Consider the following 23,010-nt stretch of genomic DNA (forward strand, 5'->3'; position numbering starts at 1 on the left):
TCTGTTAGTCCGTTTTTACACTGCTGATAAAGACATATGTGAGACTGGGTAATTTATAAAGAAAAAGAGGTTTAATGAACTCACAGTTCTGCATGACTGGGGAGGCCTCACAAACATGGCTGAAGGCGAAAGGCGTGTCTTACATGGTGGCAGACAAGAGAGAATGAGAACTAAGTGAAAGAGGTTCCCCTTATAAAACCACCAGATCTTGTGAGACTTATTCACTACCATGAGAACAGTATGGGGGATCCGCCCCCATGATTCAATTATCTTCCACCGGGCCCTTCCCATAACACGTGAGAATTATGGGAGCTACAATTCAAGATGAGATTTGGGTGGGGACACAGCTAAACCATATCACCACCCCCAGGAAGCCTCGATTTTAGTCAGCCTTGCGTATCACGACTGTTCCTCTGATAGTAGCAGTTAGCAAACTTACTAGGGAGAACAGAGCATCTTATCCCCTCTATTGAAAACAGAAGAATGAAGCCCTTATCCCAGCCAATCTTGTATGGGTGTGAGAATTTGGTGCAGTGAATGAGGAAATGTTTTAGCATAAAGGAGAGGGAACTATATTATTTTTACTTAAGCATGTGGGTCCTTAAGTAATCCTGCCTTCAAATTGTTCTCAGGCATTTTGCTAAGCCCAGATGTCCCATCTTCTCCTGTCCTGAACTTTTACAGCCTTTTTCTTCAGAAGCTGCAAACTAATTGCATTCCTTACTCTGAGTAGAGCTTGCTGGCCAGGGCAGTGGACACTCGAGTAGTCATTAAGATACAAGTCACCCGAGAGGTTGTAGGAGCCCTGCAGTTCTGCAAGAGGACAAATATGAATGTTCTCATTGAAAAATTACATTCAGGCAGGGGCGGTTGCACACGCCTGTAATCCTAGCACTTTGGGAGGCCAAGGTGGGTGGATCACCTGAGGTCATGAGTTTGAGACCAGCCTGGCCAACATGCTGAAACCCCATCTCTACTAAAAATACAAAAATTTAGCCAGGCATGGTTGTGTGTGCTTGTAATCCCAGCTGCTCTGGATGCTGAGGCAGGAGAGGGGAGGCAAAGAGGTTGCAGTGAGCCGAGATCATGCCACTGCACTCCAGCCTGGGTGACACAGTGAGACCCCATCTGAAAAAAAAAAAAAAAAAAGAAAAGAAAAGAAAAATTACATTTAACAGAGAAAAGGGTTGGGAAAGAGATTGTGCATAACAGTAAAATGGTTTTCTAATCAAATGGGAAGGCTTTATAGCTCTCAACAGGCTGGGCTTGCCACCTGTGGGCCCAAAGTATTTGTGAGCCTGATGGGTACGTGCAGCCTCTCAGGGCCTCCTGGGAGTCCTTGTGGCTCATTTTCTTGTTCTCTTTTAGAATGATCATTTTCATTACAAACAATCTCCTCTAAAGCCCTTAGTAACTTTTTTCTCAAAAGGCTTTCTGTTTGGTACTATCTGGAGGAGGGAGCTGAGAATGAGTGAGTCGGAGTAGGATATACCTTCTGGCTGAATGCTAATTTATCTCCACCAGTTGGATATAAATTATCCAGCTGGTGGAGATAAATTAGCATTCAGCCAGAAGGTATATCCAATATAAAAACACCAGCTGAGTTAGGTAGTGGGGAAACAGGAAGACCAGGACTCTGCCCTTGAAGGCTGCAAGGTAAGTTTAGACATGAATGACTTCGTCCATCTCTAAGTAGCCTGTGCTTAATGTTTTCTGTGTGCGGTGGCCAGGTTTCTGTAATCTACTGGGCACCTCAGTTGGATCAATAGTTGTCTGAACGGTGTCATCTATGTTACAGGAAAAGCTTCGGAGGGCAGGGAGTTGATATTTGTTGAGCACTTACTCTGCCAGGCACTGTGCTGGGTGCTTCAGTAGGTTCTTGTTCATTCCTTGCAACAATCTGGTGAGGTAGGCTACCCTTACCGGCTCAGACGAGGGAGCTCTGAGAAGTTAGGCATCCATATGGTCAGTGCTGGAGCTGGCTTTGGAACCCATACCTGATGGACTCCCTTCCCTTACCCAGTGCTTGGCACAGCGCTGTGACACACGCACACACACCCTGACAATTAAGTGCATATGTTCCTAGTAGTGCACTAGCTGTGTCCCCAAAATAGCATCTTGTATAGCAACTACCATGATATGAGGATTTTAAAATACATCATGTTTCAAGGGATGGGTAGAGTCATATGCTCACTAGGAAGTCAGCCAGCAGGCAGACAGCTGGTGCAGGGTGTAGAAACGGGCATTTGAAGCTTTGACACTCGGCTTCCTTATTTCTCCGCTTCTCTTCCTCTTCGATAACTCCCTGCCTCACCCCACTCCCAACATGCCAGGGGGCTCTTTGCAGTTCTCATGAAGTTGATTTGACCTGGGTTAATGAGATCTAATCATTCAGAGCAGGGCCATGTGCCCAGATGTGAGCTATGTGATTGTTCCTGGCCTTGGAATGGGGCAGAAAATGGGGCTGCAAACCAGCCCTGCTGGCCCCCATTTCAGGGTCCAGACTCCTCTGAAGAAGGCTTGAGCCACTGGAGCAATGTCTTCTGGTAATGAAGTCATTCCTCCGTGGAGACAGAATGAGGCCTCTGTGAAATGAGAAACAATGGGCATGTTGAGTTCCCGACCTGGGGTGAATCGAAGCTTAGGCAGAGGCACATGGGATGAATTGGGACAATTCAAGGGATGCATTCTTCATAGACAAGGTTCTGTTGTCAACAAGTCCACTCAGTTGTAATGATGCTTCGTTAACGGTCATTAATGTCTTTTAAAAATAATTTCCCCAAGTAAGTCATGAACTCTTAAGGTTTTTTTTTCCCCTCTGAGTTTTAATTAGTGTAAATTATTTTGTCTAAAAATCACCCTGTGAAAAATGGATAAAGTATAGGTATGGGAGCAATGTTTTGTTTATTCTTTTACATGGGATTGTTTCTTATTTACCTATGAAGCAAACACACTTATGTCTCTGCTAGTAATTTAATTTCGAGGAAATAAAAGCGGGGTGTTGCTACTCTCTACTGTTAAGCAAAAGCGCTTGGTCCAAGTTTCTCAAAACTTAGCTCACCTAGTACCAAAACAGCAGGCAAAAAGTCTTGCAAACTTCAAAACAAAACAAAACATCCACTAATAGAGTTGATTGCCAGTCTTGCCTCCTCCTCTCTGGATCCCTGTGCTGTTTGACTTTTTCCAGTAAAAGATGAGGGAGCGGGAGCCCTGTCCTAAAAGTGCAGCAGCAACCAGGACAGTGCCCCCTGGGTTGGGAGCAGGACCTGGCACTGGCCGCCTCCTTCCATGGTGCTCCCTAGAGATAAGGTTAACTGCCACATAGAGTTCTAAGTGCAGTGAGGTCAGGAAGAACTTGAAACAAACGCAGCCAGTGCAACAACCGCCTGGCATGCTGGCCAGGCCCGGGGCTTGCTGGCAGGGTTCTGCGGGCACGGGCCGGACTTGGACGGTGTCGCTGCGCGGCGGGAAGGCGGGGCGGGGCCTGGCGGCGCTGCTAACCGCCCTCCCTCTCCCCTAGGTGAGGCCGCAGGCGGTGCTCTGGGTCCGGGAGCGCTGTCCCCAGCATGAACGCGGCCGGCGGCGGGAGTGAATGACTGCAGCTGCGACTTCCTTTCCGGGCCGCCCGAGCCTCCTTCCCCACCGACTTTCTTGTTTTGATTAACTCCGTGGACTCCTGACTCTTTCTTCGCCCGGAACATCAATATGTGTCATGTCATTGTCACCTGTCGCTCGATGCTCTGGACCTTGCTGAGTATTGTGGTGGCTTTCGCCGAGCTCATTGCCTTCATGAGTGCAGACTGGCTGATCGGGAAAGCGAGGAGCCGCGGCGGGGTGGAGCCGGCGGGCCCGGGCGGGGGCTCCCCGGAGCCCTACCACCCCACCCTGGGCATCTACGCCCGCTGCATCCGGAACCCAGGGGTGCAGCACTTCCAGCGGGACACGCTGTGCGGGCCCTACGCCGAGAGCTTCGGCGAGATCGCCAGCGGCTTCTGGCAGGCCACAGCTATTTTCCTGGCTGTGGGAATCTTTATTCTCTGCATGGTGGCCTTGGTGTCCGTCTTCACCATGTGTGTACAGAGCATCATGAAGAAAAGCATCTTCAATGTCTGTGGGCTGTTGCAAGGAATTGCAGGTAAGAAGGCAGGACCCCGGGCACGGTGGGATGGAGGGATGGAGAGCTGCCGGTGCAGCGCACTCTGGTACTGGGCATTCGCTTCCTGCCAGTTTTGGAGAAGACCACTTTCTGGCTATTCAGGTTTCCTTTGCCCCTTCCGTTCTAGGCGACGTTTGTGTGCTGCTCGTATGGGTCTCTTTCCCCTGTCTTACCCCACAGGAAGACAGGCTTGTTCTCTGGTCTTACATGGTCCTCCTCATTGCTTATTTCCTCGGGGTCTAAGCTGTTGGTTTTAGTTTGAGTAACTACTCCTGCTTTTTGTTTTTCCCATTAAATTAAAAGCATGCTCTCCACTTCAGTGCAACTCCCTGAGGAATTATGGAGAGCGTGAGTCCCACCTGCAGCAAGCACTTTATGCTAAGAGGAATGTAAGTGGGGGCGCTCATTAAGAAGCAGCAAGCCTGCTTTCCGCATCCACTCTCAGCTCCAGCCCCCAGATGATTTCAGCTTGGGTGGGAAAGACACGGGCTGGGAAGGAATTAGTATCAGCTGCTCTGTGTTTAGTGATGTTCTGGTTTAAATTGTCTGTCTCCTAGAGCCTGACAGAATGTTCTGTGCATTCAGATCAGAAAATGCAAGTGAACTCTTCCATTTTCTGGGAATTTCTCACTAACGAGCTTATTAGAAATGGGTGGAAAGTAAAAGCGTGAGGTCTTTACAGTGGTCCCAGGGAGAAGGTTGTGAGCTGCAGGAAAGCATCCACTGCTACCAGTATTTTCGTAGGCTTTCCCCGCATGGGTTTGAAAGGTGGGTCCTGAACCAATGGGGTAACAATCTGTCTAGGTTTGATTCAAGGTTCTTGTTCTGGGTGACAGAAATTCACACACACAAACACACGGCTGAGTTTGAATACATCCCCAAAGAAGTAGAGGAGTAGACTCTTGCTTTGATATTCAGAAAACAAGTGCTTACTTTTTAACCAAGACATTAATCTAGACTCTAACAGGACAAAGTTACCCACCTACAACCCTAAATGAAGGGCACAGGTGATTCATCCTTCAGCAAATTCTAGAGCTGTGTGCACAGGATTCTTCAAAATAAAGCTATGCACTGAGCCATATGTCCAGGGCTGTAAAGCAGCAGCCCCCAAACGAATTCACTCTAGCTGGCCTCATAGCAAACTCTTGAGCTCAGCAGGGCTGGCTTCCAAATAAACAGATCAAATGACAGTTTTCTCCCAAACAGCCGATAAGATAAAGTTTACTGTTCCTCAAATCTTAGGAGGCCCCTGTGTAGGGTGGAGGTGGGGGATGGGGAATAATGGGCCAAGAGAAATGACAGAGGGCCTGCTCCTTAGTTCTGATTTGCTTTCATGGGGGAATACACCATCCAGACACCAGGCCCTTTAAACTTTCTGGCCCAAAGGGACAAGTCTCAGGTCCCTCATCTCTACATCTGCCAGGATCAGCCACACCACAAGTGACTCAGGCACTCATGGAATTTGGGAGACCAGGATTCTGTATTTCAGCATTGCTCCTCATTAGCAGTTTCACTTGAGATAAATGTACCACCCCGGGTCTCAGTGTTCTCCTTCTGAAAAATAGGGAGATTGGAAAATGTGACCTTCCTTTGGACTTTTTAGGCTTAGAGTTTGATTCTGTGAAGCTCCTTGTCCCCTTTTGACTCACTTCTGAAGATGACTCTCCCCTTCAGCTTGGCATCTCACCACCCAGAAATATTAAAGGTGGGTTTCAAGATTGATTCATCATTTTCTTGTCAGAGAAATATCCCTGCTTTATTCTCCTTGGACACACGGTGCCTCAGGGGCGTGTGTGTGTGTGTGTGTGTGTGTGCATGTGTATATCTTAAAACTTTTGCAGGGAAGTATTACTGAAGGCTTTTGAAGAGTCAAACATGTAGCTCAAGGGAAGCCAGCACACACAAATTATTAATCCTGTTGAAGAGCCCTGGTTGACCAGAGAGTAGGATTTCTGTTTAGTTTTCCCTCGCTCTGTTGTATTTGCACATCCTTGATGATTTCATGCCTTTATTATGGGCTTTATTGATTTGCTGGTATGTAGATGAGACTCCTGGTTTGTCATGTAGGAGTGCTTCTTATCCTGAGGAACTTGATGGTGATCTAACTACCTTCGAGCAAACCAGTGGCCATTTACTGGAAGGGGTGGGACATCTTGGGCCATAACACTAAACCTATCTTTGGCAGTCATTCAGAAGCAAAGCATAGGTATCCTTCAAGACTGTTTACATGCAGTTTATAATAAGGCGTTAGTTGAGTGAATTCCATGTCTGAGTGTGGATTAGTCCAACATATTTTGGTACTCTGGTGTGCATCACATTAATGGCAAGGTGTTCATTATCGCACAAAGATTAGTATGGCTCTCAGGTATTATTTGAACACTCCAGTGAGTTTTTTTCTTTTTTTCTTTTTCTTTTTTTTTTTTTTAAGACAGATTCTCATTCTGTTGCCCAGGCTGGAGTGCAATGGCACGAACTTGGCTCACTGCAACCTCCACCTCCCAGTTTCAAGCGATTCTCCTGCCTCAGCCTCCCAAGTACCTGGGATGACAGGCGCCTGCCACCATGCCTGGCTAATTTTTGTATTTTTAGTATTGACAGAATTTCATCATGTTGGCCAGGCTGGTCTCAAACTCCTGACCTCAAGTGATCACCTGCCTCCGCCTCCCAAAGTGCTGGGATTACAGGTGTGAGCCACTGATCCTGGCCTCCAGTGAGTTTTTTCTGACTTTTCTCTCTGCACAAGGTCTCTTGGAGGAAGGTTGAGGAGAAAGAAGTGGGAGCACTGCTGAGGGCTGGTGCTGATCTTCTGCCTCTTTCTAGTCTGGAAGCTTTAACTTCCTCCCTACCCCTGTTACTTATGCAGCATCTCAAAAATTCTGAAATTACTCAGAATTTTAAATTGGCAGGAGGCAGAGATTCCTGCATAGTTTGACTGCTGTCTAGGAGCCACTGATCTAAGACTAAGTGCTGAAATACAGGAAAGAACTGGTTTCTTTTCTCCTTCCAGCCTAGCATCACCCCTCAGAGAAAAAATCATAAAAAAGAGGGACTGAGCTATCTTTCTCATGATTCAGTGGGCACTTTCTCCCCTATTGGAGGTCTCATCATGCACATCAAGCCAATGTAAAGGGCAGCTGTGGTTCTTGAATCTGTGGCTGAGGACATTGCCATACTGGCATCTGAAAGGGCTGGCTTGCTTTCTCCCGTTGGCCAATCTGTGATAGCCTCTGGTCAGCCCCAGCCTCAGCAAGGACTTGCTGCAGCTGGGAGCATCTGCCTTTTCTCTCCCTATGCCCCCTCTCCCTCAGCCCTGGATCTCTTCAACACTGAAACAAATGGTGAGAAAGGAGGCTGTTGCCAGAGCAACAAAAGGATTCTTTAGAAATACACTCAGGCTGTGTTTGTTCTTACAACTTACATTTTGGCAAAAATGTGACTGGATGAAAAATGATCGTAAGCATATTCTTTTGCTACACCTAATTTTAAGATATAAATAGGCCACAGGCTTGTGTAGCCTTCACTGTCTATAAAAAAACACAGCATAAATAATCAAAATCTTGATATTCTGAGTTTAGAAACTGGGTGTGAAAGAATCTGCTACTTCAATGGAAATCCCAAACTCTGGGCTAACTTAAGCAGTAATGAAATATAATCATTGCCTGTTATGTGAATCCAGATAGCAGGATCTGCCTTCAGGGCACCATTAGGTGGACACCCGGCTGATACTTTCTAAATACTGTGCACATGTCCTTGACATTCAGCACTCACTCAGTAATGAGGGTTCAGGCCTCACCTGAATGTGCCTGTGAAACACGGACCAATTTGCCTCACTTTTCTGAACCATAGTTTTCTCACTTGTAAAATGGGCATAACAATAGGTTTATACCTCAGGACTGTTTTGAGGATTAAGTTAGATAATATATGAGAAAGGCTTAAGCATAGTGCTTAACACACAGTAAATAATAAATGGTAGCTATAGAATCATTATCAAAGTATTTCTGCTTTCTTGGCAAGTTTTAGTATATTATTTGTTTCCCGGATTTGTTGCATTCTACGGAACAGGGATATCTTGTAGCTTTTAGAATTGACCTTACTCTGTTCCAATCAAACACAAATACAGTGTGTAGGGGCCTTCCCTGTCCTTAAGAGCCTGCCTATGTTGGAGCTCAGGGTGCACAGCAGTCCTGTGGCTTTGGTGTAACCAGGGGTGTCCTCAGATCATTTTTTTAAAAGGCAGGAGAGAGCAGTCAAATTGACAAGAAAACAGAGCTCCTTCCTCCCACTCCCCTTCCCCTGACACACACATTTTCCATTCCTTCTCTTTCTGGAGGCAGCTTCTAGCCGTTGAGTGTTGATTGCAGGTGGCTTCTGAGATTCTCCTGGCGGAGTAAATCACAGGTTGATTAGTCTTCATGAGGTGAGAACTTGTCCAAGGACTTGGCAGAGGCAGCAACACACATCAGTTTGCATCCCTCTGGGATTCATTACAAAAGCCGGGTGATCAGCCAGCAGGGTTGGCTTTTTGCCAGCTGTCTTCCTTAGGTTGTGACCTGGATGTAATCCATCGTGAAACCATAGAATGCAAAGATCCAGGTTTTCCATGACAACATCAAGCAGTTTGTTTTTGGAAATGCGTGTAGGGCTCTCTTAGAAGTCCATGGAATCCCCAGTGACTCAGGTTTGGGACCGAAGCCATTAAACTGAGCTCAGGATTTGGCTCACTTGTGCTGGCTGGGCCTATTCCACAGGGACCGCCATAAGCATGAGCCACCGGCCAGCTGCCTGCTATCTTCCAGTCTTCCCTTTATGCTGGGCTGGCTCTCACACTCTACTCCCTCCAGCCCTCTGTCTGCATGGGTCTCAGTCCAGCAGGACAGCCTTAGCAAGCTGCCCCACCAGTCTGACCAGATAGATTGCCCTGGGGCTGAACCCTGCCTCTGCAGGGCTGGGGTGAAGGGTGTGTGGTCGTGAGAATGGCGCTGGCAGTGGCGGTGAAGGGCCTGGTGTATGCAGGCTCAGCCTTCTTGGAAGTGAGCAATGATTGAGGGTGAAAGAGGACAACATGAAAAAAAGCAATAAAAGGAAAAGCAGAGACAGACACGTGGGGGTTTTGCCTTTGCTGCTTATAGAATTGCTTTTGTCATCAATCTGATGCATGGAAGTATGGGTGGGCATATGAAATGCAGCTGATCACTCTCCAGGACTTGGTATTCTTACTGCTTTTTACACAGGGTAAAAAATCACCTTAAGCATCAAGGTTATGACCACAGCCCAACCCCATGACTGATCTCATGCCCTACTCATTCACTCTCAGGCCCAAAAGACAAGGTCAGCCACTGAGAGGAGAGAAATCAGAACAGGGGCTTGGGAAGCATAGGGAGATGGACGGAGATGCCTGGCACACATGGAGCCCTGCCTCAGAATTTTACTCCTGAAAAAGTCACTGGGCTTTCTCTGGGGTGGTGTGACCTTGGTTGCCCACCTTCAGAACACCCTCAAAGAGGCATGGGGAGAGTAGAGGGAACAGCCCTTCCTTTTCTTCCTGGTGAGCACAAGGCCCTGAGGACTTCTGGCTGCCAAAGGGAGGCTCTTGGTTTCTGGCTGTCCAGACAGATGATGCTCCACCAGAAGTCAGGTCCAACAGTTCCGTGTCTGAATCAGTTTTAAAATACCACTGATAGGACACATTTCCTAATTCATCAGCCTTTAGTAGTTCCTTGGTAAAAAGTAAAAAAAAATGCAGACATGTTGTGAGAAGGTAGGTCAGAATTCAATTTCAGTCCTAGGCACTTGTATTGGATGCCTACTATGTGCAGAGACCTGTAGACGCAGGTCTACAACTTGCTGAGTTCTGCTTCCAGGCTGTATTAGAGAGTCATCATTTCAAAACTGTACCATAGAGAAGCAAAAGAAATATAAAATAAATAATATATAAAGGGAATGAAGAATTCAACCATATCATGAAATAAAAAAATGACTGCTGAAAAGCAAGTGGACCAAGCAGGTATTAATTTAGTAACTCTAGAGATGGGGACCTGTGTTTGTTTGTTTCTTTGTTTGTTTTTGAGATGGAGTTTCGCTCTTATTGCCCAGGCTGGAGTGCAATGGCTCGATTTTGGCTCACTGCAACCTCTGCCTCCCAGGTTCAAGTGATTCTCTTGTCTCAGCCTCCTGAGTAGCTGGGATTACAGGCACCTGCCACTATGCCTGGCTAATTTTTGGTATTTTTAGTAGAGACGGGGTTTCACCACGTTGGCCAGGCTGGTCTCGTCGTACTCCTGACCTCAGCTGATCCACCTGCCTTGGCCTCCCCAGAGTGCTGGGATTACAGGCAGAGCCACCGCACCTGGCCAAGACGGGGACCTGTTTTTAAAGAATGAGTTGGAAAGTCTGGAAGAAAATGGCAAACTCTCTTAAAATTCTGATATAGCAATTGATATGCAAATAAAATGCAAAAGTGGTTTGCCATGGCAACTACTTAATTGTCGACATAAATTATCACAGAGCCATGGATGATCTATGTTCAAATTACATTAACAAATAATCATTTAAGCATGGCCCTGAATATTTACATGAGCAGTTCTGGCACTCTGTTGTAGGGGCTTAATGCGAAGGTGGTATTCTTTTAAGCTATAAAGCCACTTCCAAAATAATCTGCATCTTCTATGAAGAACTGTCCTACAGCGCGGTCAGCCACATTTATGAGCTCATTTATTGTAGATGGTCTTCCCAGTAGCTTTATTAAATGGCCAGCAACTTTTTTCTTTTAAAGACAGCCACCAGTACATATTAAATCTAAAACTACACATGCGGAGAAAATGAAGCCAATATTAAAATGCTTTAAGAATCAGTACAAATATGTGTCCACAACTCTTAAGTAATTTCAACTCAAAATGCAGAGTGGCTGTGTGTTCAGAGTGACAGAGGCCACGTTCAGGGACGTAGTGTTGAAAAGACAGCACCTGGTTTGCTGTAGTAGGAATTATTTAACATTATCTGCACCCAAAGACCTCAGCAGGCAAGAAATTTACTTGTCCTAGAAATTCCATAGCTTAGTAACTATGTTTTTTAAAAGTGCCTTTTACCTTGTTACACATTACATTTTGCAGTTTATTTATTTTGGTAACTTACTTTGAATTATCAATGTATTTTGGTTATAGTCAAGCAGGAGCTCTGTCTTTCGTGATCCTGCCTGTCTGATGAATAGCTTATGGAGAATGTATTTCATAAAGTTCTTTCAGTTGCATGTAAGCCAGTTAACAAACAGCTTCTCACCCCGAATTGGGAAGTAAGGCTTCATCACTAAGTGATGGGAAGGAATCATCTGGCTAGGTTAGTTTGTTGAGATGTATTTCAACGTTCTAGAGTTAAGGCTTTAAAAACTGCTAGCAGAAGTAATTTGCTTTTAAACAGGAATTACTGCTGAGAAAGAGGGAGGCTTCAACAATGGAGAAACTGCATCTTTCTTCTAGATTGTTTCTCCACATATCCTAAGGGCATCAGACAATTTTTAACTGATGGCCATTAATTTCAAGTAATTATAACAGAAACTTCCTTTGGGGACCTTGGTTGTAAGATCTTTTTATGACAACTATGCTCTGATTGTCTTCTAAAGAATGCTATTTATGTTCATCTGTCATCTTGTCTCCACCCTGGAGAGTGTTTTTCTTGCCAACTATAATATCATGGGAGTATTTTTAGTAGAAAATGGATATCTTACTAGATTTCTCTGGGGAAACAGCAAAAGCATTAATGCAAGCTTCTTTTTTTTTAATTGACACTTGAAAATAACCAGTTCCTTCCCTTTTTCTCTTGCTTGTCTCTGAAATCTTACTGGTTAAAGCTTCTAAAATTATTGATCATGTACTAAAATAACATGTAGATACCTGCTCTCAAAGATGCTGTAGTCATTCACAAAAACTCTTTTATTGCCAGGAAACCCTTTGACTTCTAGTTCCTGATCTGGCCCCTGGAGCTAAATGAGTTACTAAATGTCCACGTTAAGCCTGGTTTAGCTTGTCCACGAACTCTTGAAACTTTAAAATGAGATGGAGTAAGCCATGTAGGCTCATGCCTGTGGTCCCAGCTACACGGGCAGGAGGATCACTTGAGTTTGGGACTGTAGTGCAATATGGTCACGTCTGTGAATAGCAACTGCATGCTAGCCTCGACAACACAGTGAGACCTCATCTCTTCTAACTTAAGTTTGGACCTAGACTCCAAAGAGACTCAGAGCCTCCTTACCATGTATCTTGATACTTGCACAGTACATAAATAGGCTTCTTAGAAAGGGGTCCGCATCTTAACACAGGTACCCTCTACACTCCCCCATCTCTTACCCCGCAGAAGGGCCCTCAGCCAGAAGTTGCTTCCTTTGAACGAGTGCTAAGGCTTCTCCCATTTCACGGCAAAATCAAGGAAGTTTAGTAAGCGTAGTAACATTTCATCAAGCCGATGTATTCACTTCAAAGAAATGTCATTTATTTTCCAATTACATCCTTCACCCTTCTTGTATTAAAATATTCTTTTATGAAATGATGAGAGGAGATAATAAAGGCTATTTTCAGTGTCTTTATTAGCAAAATAAAAAATGTTGCCCTCCCAACAATCTTTCTGGACTGTAAAGTCCAGAAAGTGTAGGAACCACTGTTTTAGAATATAAGGAAGTCCCACAAGGGTGTGACATGTCTTTTCAGTTATACCTCTAGTGTTCAGAATGGAACCCACTACATACATAGTAGATGCTCAGTAAATGTATGTTCGCTGACAGGCACATATCTGTGGAACCACTGATTAGTCTCTTCTAGCCCCAGCTGTAAATTTATAGGTGTTGGAATTTAACGAATGCCATTAAGTCTCAATTCTGATATAGACCTGGCCCTCCTAGACAGTTATGGCATAAGTAACTGATGAGCCATCATCTGAAGAATCACTTCAGAACTGGTCATCACTGAAACCAAATTCTGCTTGGACTTTGAAAAAGTTTTCATTGGAGAACCTTAATGGGCAAAGGTATAGATTAACCAAAAGTGATCATTATTGGGCAAAAATTCTTGATTCATGTTATAACTCCTACTTTGTTATATTACTTTTATTTATTCAGACTCTGAGTGGCTAACTGAAGTTTTGGTACTGAAGATAGCAGCCCATCTGGCATCTGGGGAAGACAAGCAGGATTGAATACCTTTGCTAATTTCATTTGGGCTTGTAGGGTACAGAACCAGAACTCTTCCTGGGTGGAAGGAAGAGATCTTGCCTCCCCCCAACCCTCTGGTGTTTACAGTTGTTCTAAGCAAGATTTCACGAGAGCCAGATGCCTGAGATTATGAGCACCTTCCCCTGCATGCAGACATAGGAATAAGCAGATCCCTCAATGACATGGGTTTAACTAACACCCACTGGATCACGGATAGTGGTGCAAGGATTCAGGGGTAGGAGGCAATCAGGAAAGACAAAGATCATCAGCTCTATGAATTGAGCAAGGCTGCTTGGGAGGTGAGATGGCTGAACAGTGGCCTGACCTATTGGAGGAGAGATTTGGGACTGAGATGCTCATTGCCCAATTTTATCTAATTGGCTACAGATGGCTTTCTTGGATGTGTTTTTTTATGGGTGATTTTGTGGATGGCATTATTTTTCTGGATGGATCTGTAATTTCAAATGGTTCCCAAGCATAGAAGATCTGAGCAAAAACTAAGTCGTCAGTTGATTATACTGCTCTTTTTTTTTTTCCTTCTGGTCCAGTGGGTTTGGTGCTGTTTGCAGTTTTCTGCTCACACAGGTGTTCCACATTCTGTACAAGGTTCACGTCATAGTGAGCCTTAAATTGTTCTGACCTGTTCATTAGGCTTCTTTCTAGAAGTTGGTCGGACCAAGGGCAGCCATTCCAAAGTGGCATCTAATGCTTCAGTAAGGTTGGTGACACTCAGATCAAATGGAAGAGAGTGGAGATGGAATTTCTTTATCTTGCTGTTGTTTTGCAATAGGATTAGCAAGTCAACCTGCTTGACAATAGGCTACCTTTATTTTGGTGCAGTCTTCCACTCTCCATAACCCCTCACGGCACTCCTGTGGTTTCTCACTTGATAACGGTTCCTTATCACCTGCTCTCTAATCCTTGTAGATATAACTAAGCAAGCTTTTGAATGCATATCAGTCTCCCCTCTTCAGCTGGACAAATGTTTTTGTCTTGGAAGTTAGTCTCCGGTCTGCAGTAAAACAGCAGTCTAGGATAAGGCTCAGGAAGTGGACTCTGGAGCCAGATTCTCTAATTTGAGTCCCTGTCCTGCCGTTGATTAACTGTGTAACCCTACTTAGCCCTTCCATGCCTCAGTTTCCTCATATGTCAAATGATATTAATAGTATCAGCCTCATAGGATTGCTATCAGGACTGCATGAGTTATATTTAAAGTGCTTAACCAGTGCCTAGCACAGAGTGCTCAACAAGCATGAAATGCTCCCATTGTTAGTGTAAGTTATCTTCATGATTATTAAAGGGTTCTAATCATCTTTACAAACTTCCAACTAAAGTATCCATTGTGAATGTATATTATAAATTTGGGGGAGGGTGTTTATAGTTTCATCTCCATTTCATCTTTAGAGTCTATCATTTTTACTATAGAAGACCTTTCCAGAAGGTTCTTCCAAAGAAGTGATGCTTGGAAAGGAAATGGGCATCAGAAATGGCATGTGAAGCTGGTCAACACTGCCATATGTGTAGAGGACTGCATAAGAGGCACTGAGTGTAGATGGGGATAGGGCTGGAGACATAGAAACTGAGGAATAGGAACACTCTTTACCACTATCAACACGTTTCCAGTGGAATCGCAGTTCAGGCCTCCAGTCTGTCTTGGAACCAGTGCTGTTTTATAATGGGACAAGTGCATCTATGTCACAGTAAGACTTCTGTTTTTTACAGGATAGTTTTCCAGATAGATGGTTATCCACTTTTTATTATTTTTACCCAAGACATTCATTCTAAATTGTATCATGTATGTCTCTTTCTTCTGAAGTAGGGTTTCTCTTGTCTTGGTGAGTAAGGATCAGTACTGCAGAGTGTCTCCAGAGTCCCTGCACATGGGAAGTCTGCAGGTTCACACTGTGGTCTTTGGGAAGAGAATATCTTAATGGTAAATTCAGTGGCGAGGGAACTGGATGTGGTCTGATACATGTGCCCTCCTCAAAGCACAGTCTTCAGACTGTCTGACAGTTTGCCTTAGGATATTGTAGAAGAGAAAATATCTCCACCTAGCAACAGTTGGTGGCCTACAAATAGCTGCTAGGGGCTGCCAAAATGACTTCTGACTATCAGCGTGGAAGATGACTTGGGGAAAGATTAAAAACGTAGAAAACAGAGGGAAGCACACAGATGAGCATTAACCACACACAGAGATGCTGCTTATTACTCAGTCACCAGTTGTTGTACACTTGACTGAGACAGATGGCCTGACTTCTAATCATCTACTGGAAACAGAAAAACACACCCCCACCCTGAGAGGTTGATCTGCGATGCTGCCAAGAGGAGTGGGCGTTTTCCTGGGCTGCAGAACAGTTCTGCATCCTCTGCCCATAGTGCTGGTACCTTCGCAGTGGTGTTTTCCGTTCTCCAGGCTCACACTGCTAATATTTACCACCCTGCCTCTTTCACAAGTGGCCGTGGCTCACCTCATTCCCCCATGTATCCTTTATCTTCTCTCACCTGTCCTTTCCCGTCCTTCTCCCGCATGCTGCTCCTCTCCTGGCCAGTGCCTGGCCAGCTCTCACAGGTCAGCCGCAGCCTGTCTTGGCAGCTGTCCTTGCTGCAGCCAGGCCAAGCTGGAAACAATTTCAGAGATCTGAGCCTAGACTCAGGCTGGTGTCTAGATACCTGAAAGTGTATTACATTTAATCAACTGACTACTTTTTTCTATGTGATTTCCTAACAACCAGCTATTTTCTGTAGCCAGGAAGGTTTTCAGTGCAGGCAGTTATGCAAAAGACCAGTCCTGTGGTTTGGTCTGCACATGTGTTTCAGTAGTAACTGTGTAGCTGGCGTTCTGTTGGCCAGAATTGCAAACTGAAGCTTTTCCTCCAACCATTTCAAAAACTTGTCAAGAACTTTCTACAATGGCTTTGTTTAAAAATGTAATATAATCACATCACCTTATCTTTTCATTCATCCATTCAAATCAGTGAATATTTACTAAGCACCTGTTACATGTCAGACCTTGTTCTAGGCAGTTGGGACACAAAGAACAAACTGCATAAAGTTCCCTGTCCTCATGGAGTTTACATTCAAGCTGGCGGGGGTAGACAATAAATAAGTAAACTATATAGTATGTTAAAAGGTAGTGTGCAGTAGGGTAGAGGAGCCAGGAGAAGGTGTAGCCCGGGTGAGAGAGGCCGGGGTATGCTGGAATAGTGAGAGGGAATGTTGAAGTTAGTTAGGGTAGGGTTTATTGAAAAGAAGAGATTTAACCACAGCCTTAAAGGAGATAGAGGAGTTAGCCATGTGGGTATCAGGAGAAAACATTCCAGGCAAAGGGAACAGCTAGAATGAAGGCCCACAGGCTTTGCCGATAGAGTAATGTGGGATTTCTGAGAAAGGAGTCAAAGATGATAGCAAGGTCTCTGGCCTGCACATGTCTAAGAATTGAACTCTCATTTGTTGAGATCAGGTGGACAAGGTGAAGAACAGGTTTTGAGTGGGGAATGGAAATCAAGAGTCCTGGTTTGGACATAATTTTCAAGTGCCTTGCTAGAGGCCAAGTAGATAGCTGGATATGCACATCTGGAGTTCAAAACTGGAAATGAAAACTCAGCTTGGGGTAGTACTTAAAGCCATGGGGCCAGCTGTGATCAGGAGGGGAATATAGATAGGAGGACCAAGGAGTGAGCCCTGGGCACCCTTGTGTTTAGACTGGAAAGGTAAAGGGAGAGCAGCAAAGAACACCAAGAAGGAAAAGCCAGTGAAGCTTCCCATCTGGAGGCAGAGCACTGGCTGATGATCTTAAATTCATATGAGAATAACTGTCCTGTCAGAGTTTTCCTTTATTCTAGTACCATCAGTACTTTGTGAAGCTGTTCCCACTGAAAAGCCTGGAATGCTGTCTAAGCTGTGTCAGATGGAATACAGGAAGCAACTTAGTGGCAGGGCAGCCCTTGGGCATTATGCTGTAGTGAGCTGTGCTGGGTCAACAAGGGCTGGGGCTCAGACTTAGCTAGATCCACAGCCCTCTGAGTCACAGGGCAGACCAACACGAAACACTAGAGGGATTTGTTTTTTATTTTTTCAGAAAAATGTTACAAGAGAAATTGATGTTTAATAGTTAGATGGGCTGCTATGTTCCTAAAAGGGCCAATGGCCGGCTATTTCAAAGACAGACAGAATATGAACTCTTGACCTAGTTGTGTGACACACCTAGCAGGTTTATCAGTGAATGTTAAGGCAAAGTTGTAATGTCTCATTAGAATTCGTATCGATTCTAATTAACCTATAACTAAGTTCCTAAAAAGTGTCACGAAGTGTGCTGGGTGTGGGAGATACCAAAGCTTTTCTGCTTCAAGAGGCTGAGTCCCACTAGGATACTGTTGTATCATCAGGGTTGAGAGTAATGCCCTCAGTAAACAGCTATTGAATAAATTTTTAAAAGTGAGAAAGAGCTCAAGAGGGATGTACGTTGGAGGTGGGAACACAACGAGAATAACCCTGTGGCAGGAAGTGGTGACAAACATTTCCCGGGGAGGCAACATTTGCATTGGAATGAAGGAGAGAATGCCCAGATGCGTGAGCGTCCAAGGGGGTCACTGTGAATAACAGGCCCCTGTTCGAGGAATGGTGATGTGTGTAGTGTGACCAGATTGTTGACTATCACCAGCCTCTGAAACCCTACAGCATCCCACTCCTATAACCCAGCCATGGCCATCCATAAATGGTCTGTGAAGGCAAGCATATGGCATGCACTCCGTGGACACGCTTGGGAACTTCCTAAGTGGGGCCCACGTTGATCAGAGGTACTTTACATCTGCTGTCAATTGTCTGCTGTGAACTCTCTCCAGAGACGTTCCGATATTTCATAGCTGTGGAATAAGCTGTTTGATTTCGACTTAGTAAAGGTGCTGAGGGTTGGCCCTCTCAGTGGTGGCTTCTCCACAGATTGCTGGTAGTGGTAACAGGTGACCTTCTTTTGTTTCTGTTCTTAGAATTTCCTTTGCAAGCTGAGGTCTAGTCGTTAATATTTAGTCTGGAAGCCTGTGTGACGGGGAAGTGGGAGTGTGGTGTCTAAAGACTCACTTCTTCAGACAGTTACTCTGTGGAACAAGAGCCAGCCTGTAGTGCTCACTTTTCAGGCAGGAACAAAGGCCTTTTTCTGTACAAATGGTTGGTGACCCACAAAGACAAGAAACCTTGAGTCCCATCCATTGGCCAGCAGGTGGTGAAGGAGGGTAGTAATCATGACTGATGTGGAGGGGGTGGGGTGGTCAGAGAAAGGCTGTGAAATAACCATGGAGCCTTATCCCACTTCTTCACAAACTGAAATGCTGTGGTTCAGAGTTGGCTCCTCCATTCCTAGCATCCCTCACTGTGAAAGACTGACATGGTCACCTTCAGACCCAGTGAAATACTCACTGTATGCAGCAACATCTAGCCTTCCCCAAACTGGGGGACTGGCAGGACTATGGAAATGCTTTTCTTCCCACCTAAGGGATTTGATTAAAAGTATTTGATATCCCATTATTTGATTCCAGGGCAGTATTTTAAAAATTTACCTAAGACATAAATTTGTGACTGGTCTGATCACAGTCAGTGCAAAATGTTGCTAGGAAATCAGGACTGTGACTTGGCTTTTCCTGGTGTGTTTCCTACGTTTGCATTGGGAACACAGTGATAAAACTGTGTTCCTCTGTGTAGCCTCTGCCCTCACAGAGCCCAGTCCGATTATTTCTGTTAAATGCAAACCACGTATTTAGATTCCCCAAAGAAACTCTGAAGATTCTTGCACGGGTAGATAAAACTTCTGTGAGGAAAATATGAAAATGGCAGTGGGGTGTGGCAGGTGCTGCGCTGGGATGGCTGGTGCCCAGCTGATTGGGAGGGCAATACAATACCATGACCGTCGGTGAGGCTGTCAAGGCTCTGTCTCCAGCTGGAGGTGGCACCTGTTGGGCAGTCCAAGTGACTGACCATCAGCTTTTCATTTGTTTTTTTCCTCTGCAGATAAGGTTGAATCATGTGATCCCCCCATTGCCAGCAGATGCTAATGTCTTCTAACCCCCTTGGTACAATGAGGCTGTTAGAACACGGGGATGAGGATGTTGGATGTCTTTTAAGGTTATGAAAATTGTTACCTTCTAGGGCACCATTCTGTCAAGTTGAGCCATGGCAGAGGTGACCAGCCCTCCAGGTGACCTATGGCTTCTTTCCATGGTGGCTGCGTTGTCTTTGGTGGCTGGCCAGTGTCATTCTCCCCCCCATTTCTTCTTCCTCCCAGCTGGGCTTGCTGCGACCCAGTCATGAATCAGGTAGAGATGCCAGGCAGAAGAAAATAAATGCCCACAGCCCTAGTCCCTTCCTTTTTCCATTGCCCTTCACAACACACAAACACACCCCCAAAACAACAGTGCAGTGAGGCAAGGTGATGGCAGGGCCCCAGAGACTACCAGAGAGGGTGGCCTCACTTCAGGAACTGCTTTTTTAATAGCTGCAAAGGGAGAGCAGACAGACCATTTTCTGGCTCAGCCGTCATGTGAAACCCAGTCCAAAGCATCCTTTACCTTCCATTTGGCCTCTGGACGTAACCTATGACCAAGTTGATAGTCCCTGAGTGTACTCCAAATTGAGTACCAGAAAAACCATTCCAAGTCTCCAGCAAACTTCGTATCTGTTACTGTATTCTCTTGCCTTTGTCTCATATGCCCATTGAAGAAGTTATTGATTTTAATTGTTTTATTAGTATCAAGCCCATTTGGAATTCAGGGCACAAGATTGCTTTTAAAACCCAGGGCTCACCGTCCTAGAACAGGATACATCAATCACCCAAGGGTCTCTCTTTTCTTTCTTGCTGACACATTTCATTCTTATTGACTGGTATCTCAGTTATTTTACTGATTTCCTCCATGGGCACTATGGTTTAGAAATATTTTATTACAAAGCAAATTGCACTGTCAGTAAATTTTTATTAAGGTCCTGCTGTGTGCCCAGCATCATTCTAAGCACAGGCATTAGAGCAGTAAACTAAATACACAAAAATCCCTGTCCTCATGGAGCATAAAGTCAAGGATGGAGATGGATAATCATCAAATAGTAGGTTGAGTCATATGAAATGACAATTCTTATAGGTAAACATTATCAACTACTGACAGTTTCTTGTGACTGCTAGGATGAAGTCTGTGCCTGAGGGATGCTTGTCAGGGCCGAGGAACTCCTGCCCAGGCTGCTCTGAAGCTGCTTCAGCCTGAGAGCAGTGGAGAACCAGGGCCAGGCTGGGCTCAGACAGGTAGCTTTGCTTCCCACTGTGGACCTGGTGAGGGGAGGACTACGTGTGGCATTCACCACAGAGGGACACCCAAGTCACTGATCTTGCTGGGATTCCTTTGGTAGAAGAGGCTTTATCTACATACCCAAAGAAATGATAAATATGATTTTTTAAAAAAATTTATTTTTGCTTACCTGAAGGCCCAGTTTTCTCTTAGACATTAGTCCATTTTACAGGTGAGGGATCATAGAGGGCAGAGCCTGGATTCAAACCCTATTCCGTGGCCTCGGCTATGTTAATGATAACTGTGATGGGCACTGGGAGCAGAGGCCCGCCAGTCAGGGCAGAGTGGACAGTGGTGACTTCCTCCACTGCCCCACGGAGCCCTGGGTTAAGGCGCTCTTGTGCTTGTCGGGGCTGGCTGCCCAGGTTGCAGCGTGTGGTTGGCACACTTCACACCCACAGGGCAGATATACCTCACCCGCTTTGTATTATTCTGTCACATGGACTTTCCTGTGGGCTTATAAATATTCAAGCTGAAGCTTTCCACAGGATCACAAGCATGGCACCCTTATGTGATTTAAACAACAGCAAGAGTCTCCCTGCTTTACTTATTCACAAACTGAGCCAGGAGCAGCCACAAGATTTGAAGATGGCCTGAAGCCCCTCAGCAGTCACACCTGAGCCATTAGAAAAGGGAGCGCCTCAGGGCAATTAATGCTCCTGGCTGGGCTCAGCACGCTGTGGAAAGGAGCCTGATGCTATCAAAAATAAGGATTGTATTAAGTGATGTAAAACCTGCCTGCTTCCCCAGAGAACCCAAGACAGCCAAATTAAGGTATTTTTTGTGCCTTACAAACTAGCCAGAGCCTGACACAAGGTGGCAGAGCTGGTATGTGACAGCAAACTCCATGCTTTGTCTTCTGTCCCTAATATATTAAAGTGCACATATAATACAAGTGCAATGTGCAGTTAATGTTGAATTGGAACACAAAATATGAACACATTGGTCTTTTAAAGGGAAGAGCAGCTAATGCTGCCTCACCTCAGGCCTACACTCAGAGCTTTAGGGCAGAGGGGCAGAGGCTACAGCACACCCAAAAGTGCCTTTGCGTGCCGGGCTGGGGGAGATTGTACAGAAGGCCCATGGAGGGTACACCAGAGTGGCACCTTAGGACCTGGAGGGAGAAGACTATTAACATCCCCATCATACCTTGTGGGGAGGCTTCATAGGGAACAAAGTGGGATGCAGACAAGATTAATTGGGGTTTATCATAGGCCTTAGAAATATTTAAGAATTGGTTAAATCATTTAAGATCTCAGCTGAACAAACCTCTGTTCAGATGGAGAATATTTTTTCAAGAGTACTGAATGTAGCCTGGGGATCTCCTCTCTCCCCAAATTATTATACTTCTCAAAATATGCCCTTAACAATGAGCTGATCTGCGTCTGTGTGAGAGGGGCCTGCCGAGGGCTTTTGACCTGTGTTCAGGCTCATCATCTGTTTCCAGTTTTTGTTATGATGGTAGAACAGACTTCACGATTCACAGCCACCTATGAGTGATGGATTAGTCCATTTTACAGGTGAGGAATCGTATGTCGGTCACTCAGCTCATACAGGGCAGAGCCTGGATTCAAACTCTAAAGTCAGAGCTCTTAACTATTAACAGAATCACCTCTTAATTTGGTGAGTCTCTGCTGTGGTCCACCATATTTCTGGTTTGTGTTCTAGCCTCCTGTCCTCACACTAGACTATGGGGTCTTTTCTGCTACTTGTTTTCTACCCTTTCATTGCTGTGGTTCAGGACCTTCCATATTCTAGACGACCAAGAGTCTGCACTGGCTGCCTTAGCCTTGGGGGAACTGGCTGCTGGTCATTTCTAACAGCCTCTCTCCAGCTTCACTTGCTCTTCCCAGCACCAATCACATTTCCTTGCTACAACTCATTGCCTCCCAGGTTCCCACCATTCAGATCTATAGAGAGGGCCGTGGGGTTAGAAAGACTTCCTTGTGAATCACCCCTCTTCAAACAATGAGCATCTGAATTGATTCCCTCTACTCCACCCCTGCTACAAAGTCCCTTGAGGCCATCTGAGAAGAACAATGGGATGGGGTGGAGACACTGAAATCCCAAAATGCCCTGGTAGTGACATGCCAAGCTGGACACCATGACAGACAGGATGAAGACCACTGTGAAAGTTGTGATGTTTAAGTTGAAACACTGTCCCCAATCTTCCTTCACGCCTCATACTGCCATAAAGTCAGTCATGTTTTCTTTGCGGGGAAGTTGCTGTAAATGACTTAGAAGCTTTGGTGGGGTAAACCCAGAGAATTTCAGTTAAGGGAGGTAAAGAAACAGAACTCAGAGCCAAGATGCCAAGATTAATTCACAAGGATAGA

At 45.3% G+C, this 23,010-nt stretch overlaps 1 protein-coding gene across 3 annotated transcripts in view; it reads left to right on the plus strand.

The window, feature by feature from the left end:
* The window catches only part of LHFPL2 (LHFPL tetraspan subfamily member 2), a 164,165-nt gene that overhangs the window by 135,470 nt on the left and 5,685 nt on the right, over positions 1-23,010 (plus strand). For all 3 annotated transcript variants that reach the window (XM_055112279.2, XM_055112278.2, XM_008966859.4), the window contains one exon: positions 3,521-4,135. In XM_055112279.2, the coding sequence (XP_054968254.1) occupies positions 3,706-4,135 (430 nt within the window). In that variant the 5' untranslated portion in view covers positions 3,521-3,705. The remainder of the gene's footprint in view (positions 1-3,520; positions 4,136-23,010) is intronic.

Source organism: Pan paniscus, chromosome 4 (genome assembly GCF_029289425.2).
Source record: "Pan paniscus chromosome 4, NHGRI_mPanPan1-v2.0_pri, whole genome shotgun sequence".
Classification (NCBI taxonomy): Eukaryota; Metazoa; Chordata; class Mammalia; order Primates; family Hominidae; genus Pan; species Pan paniscus.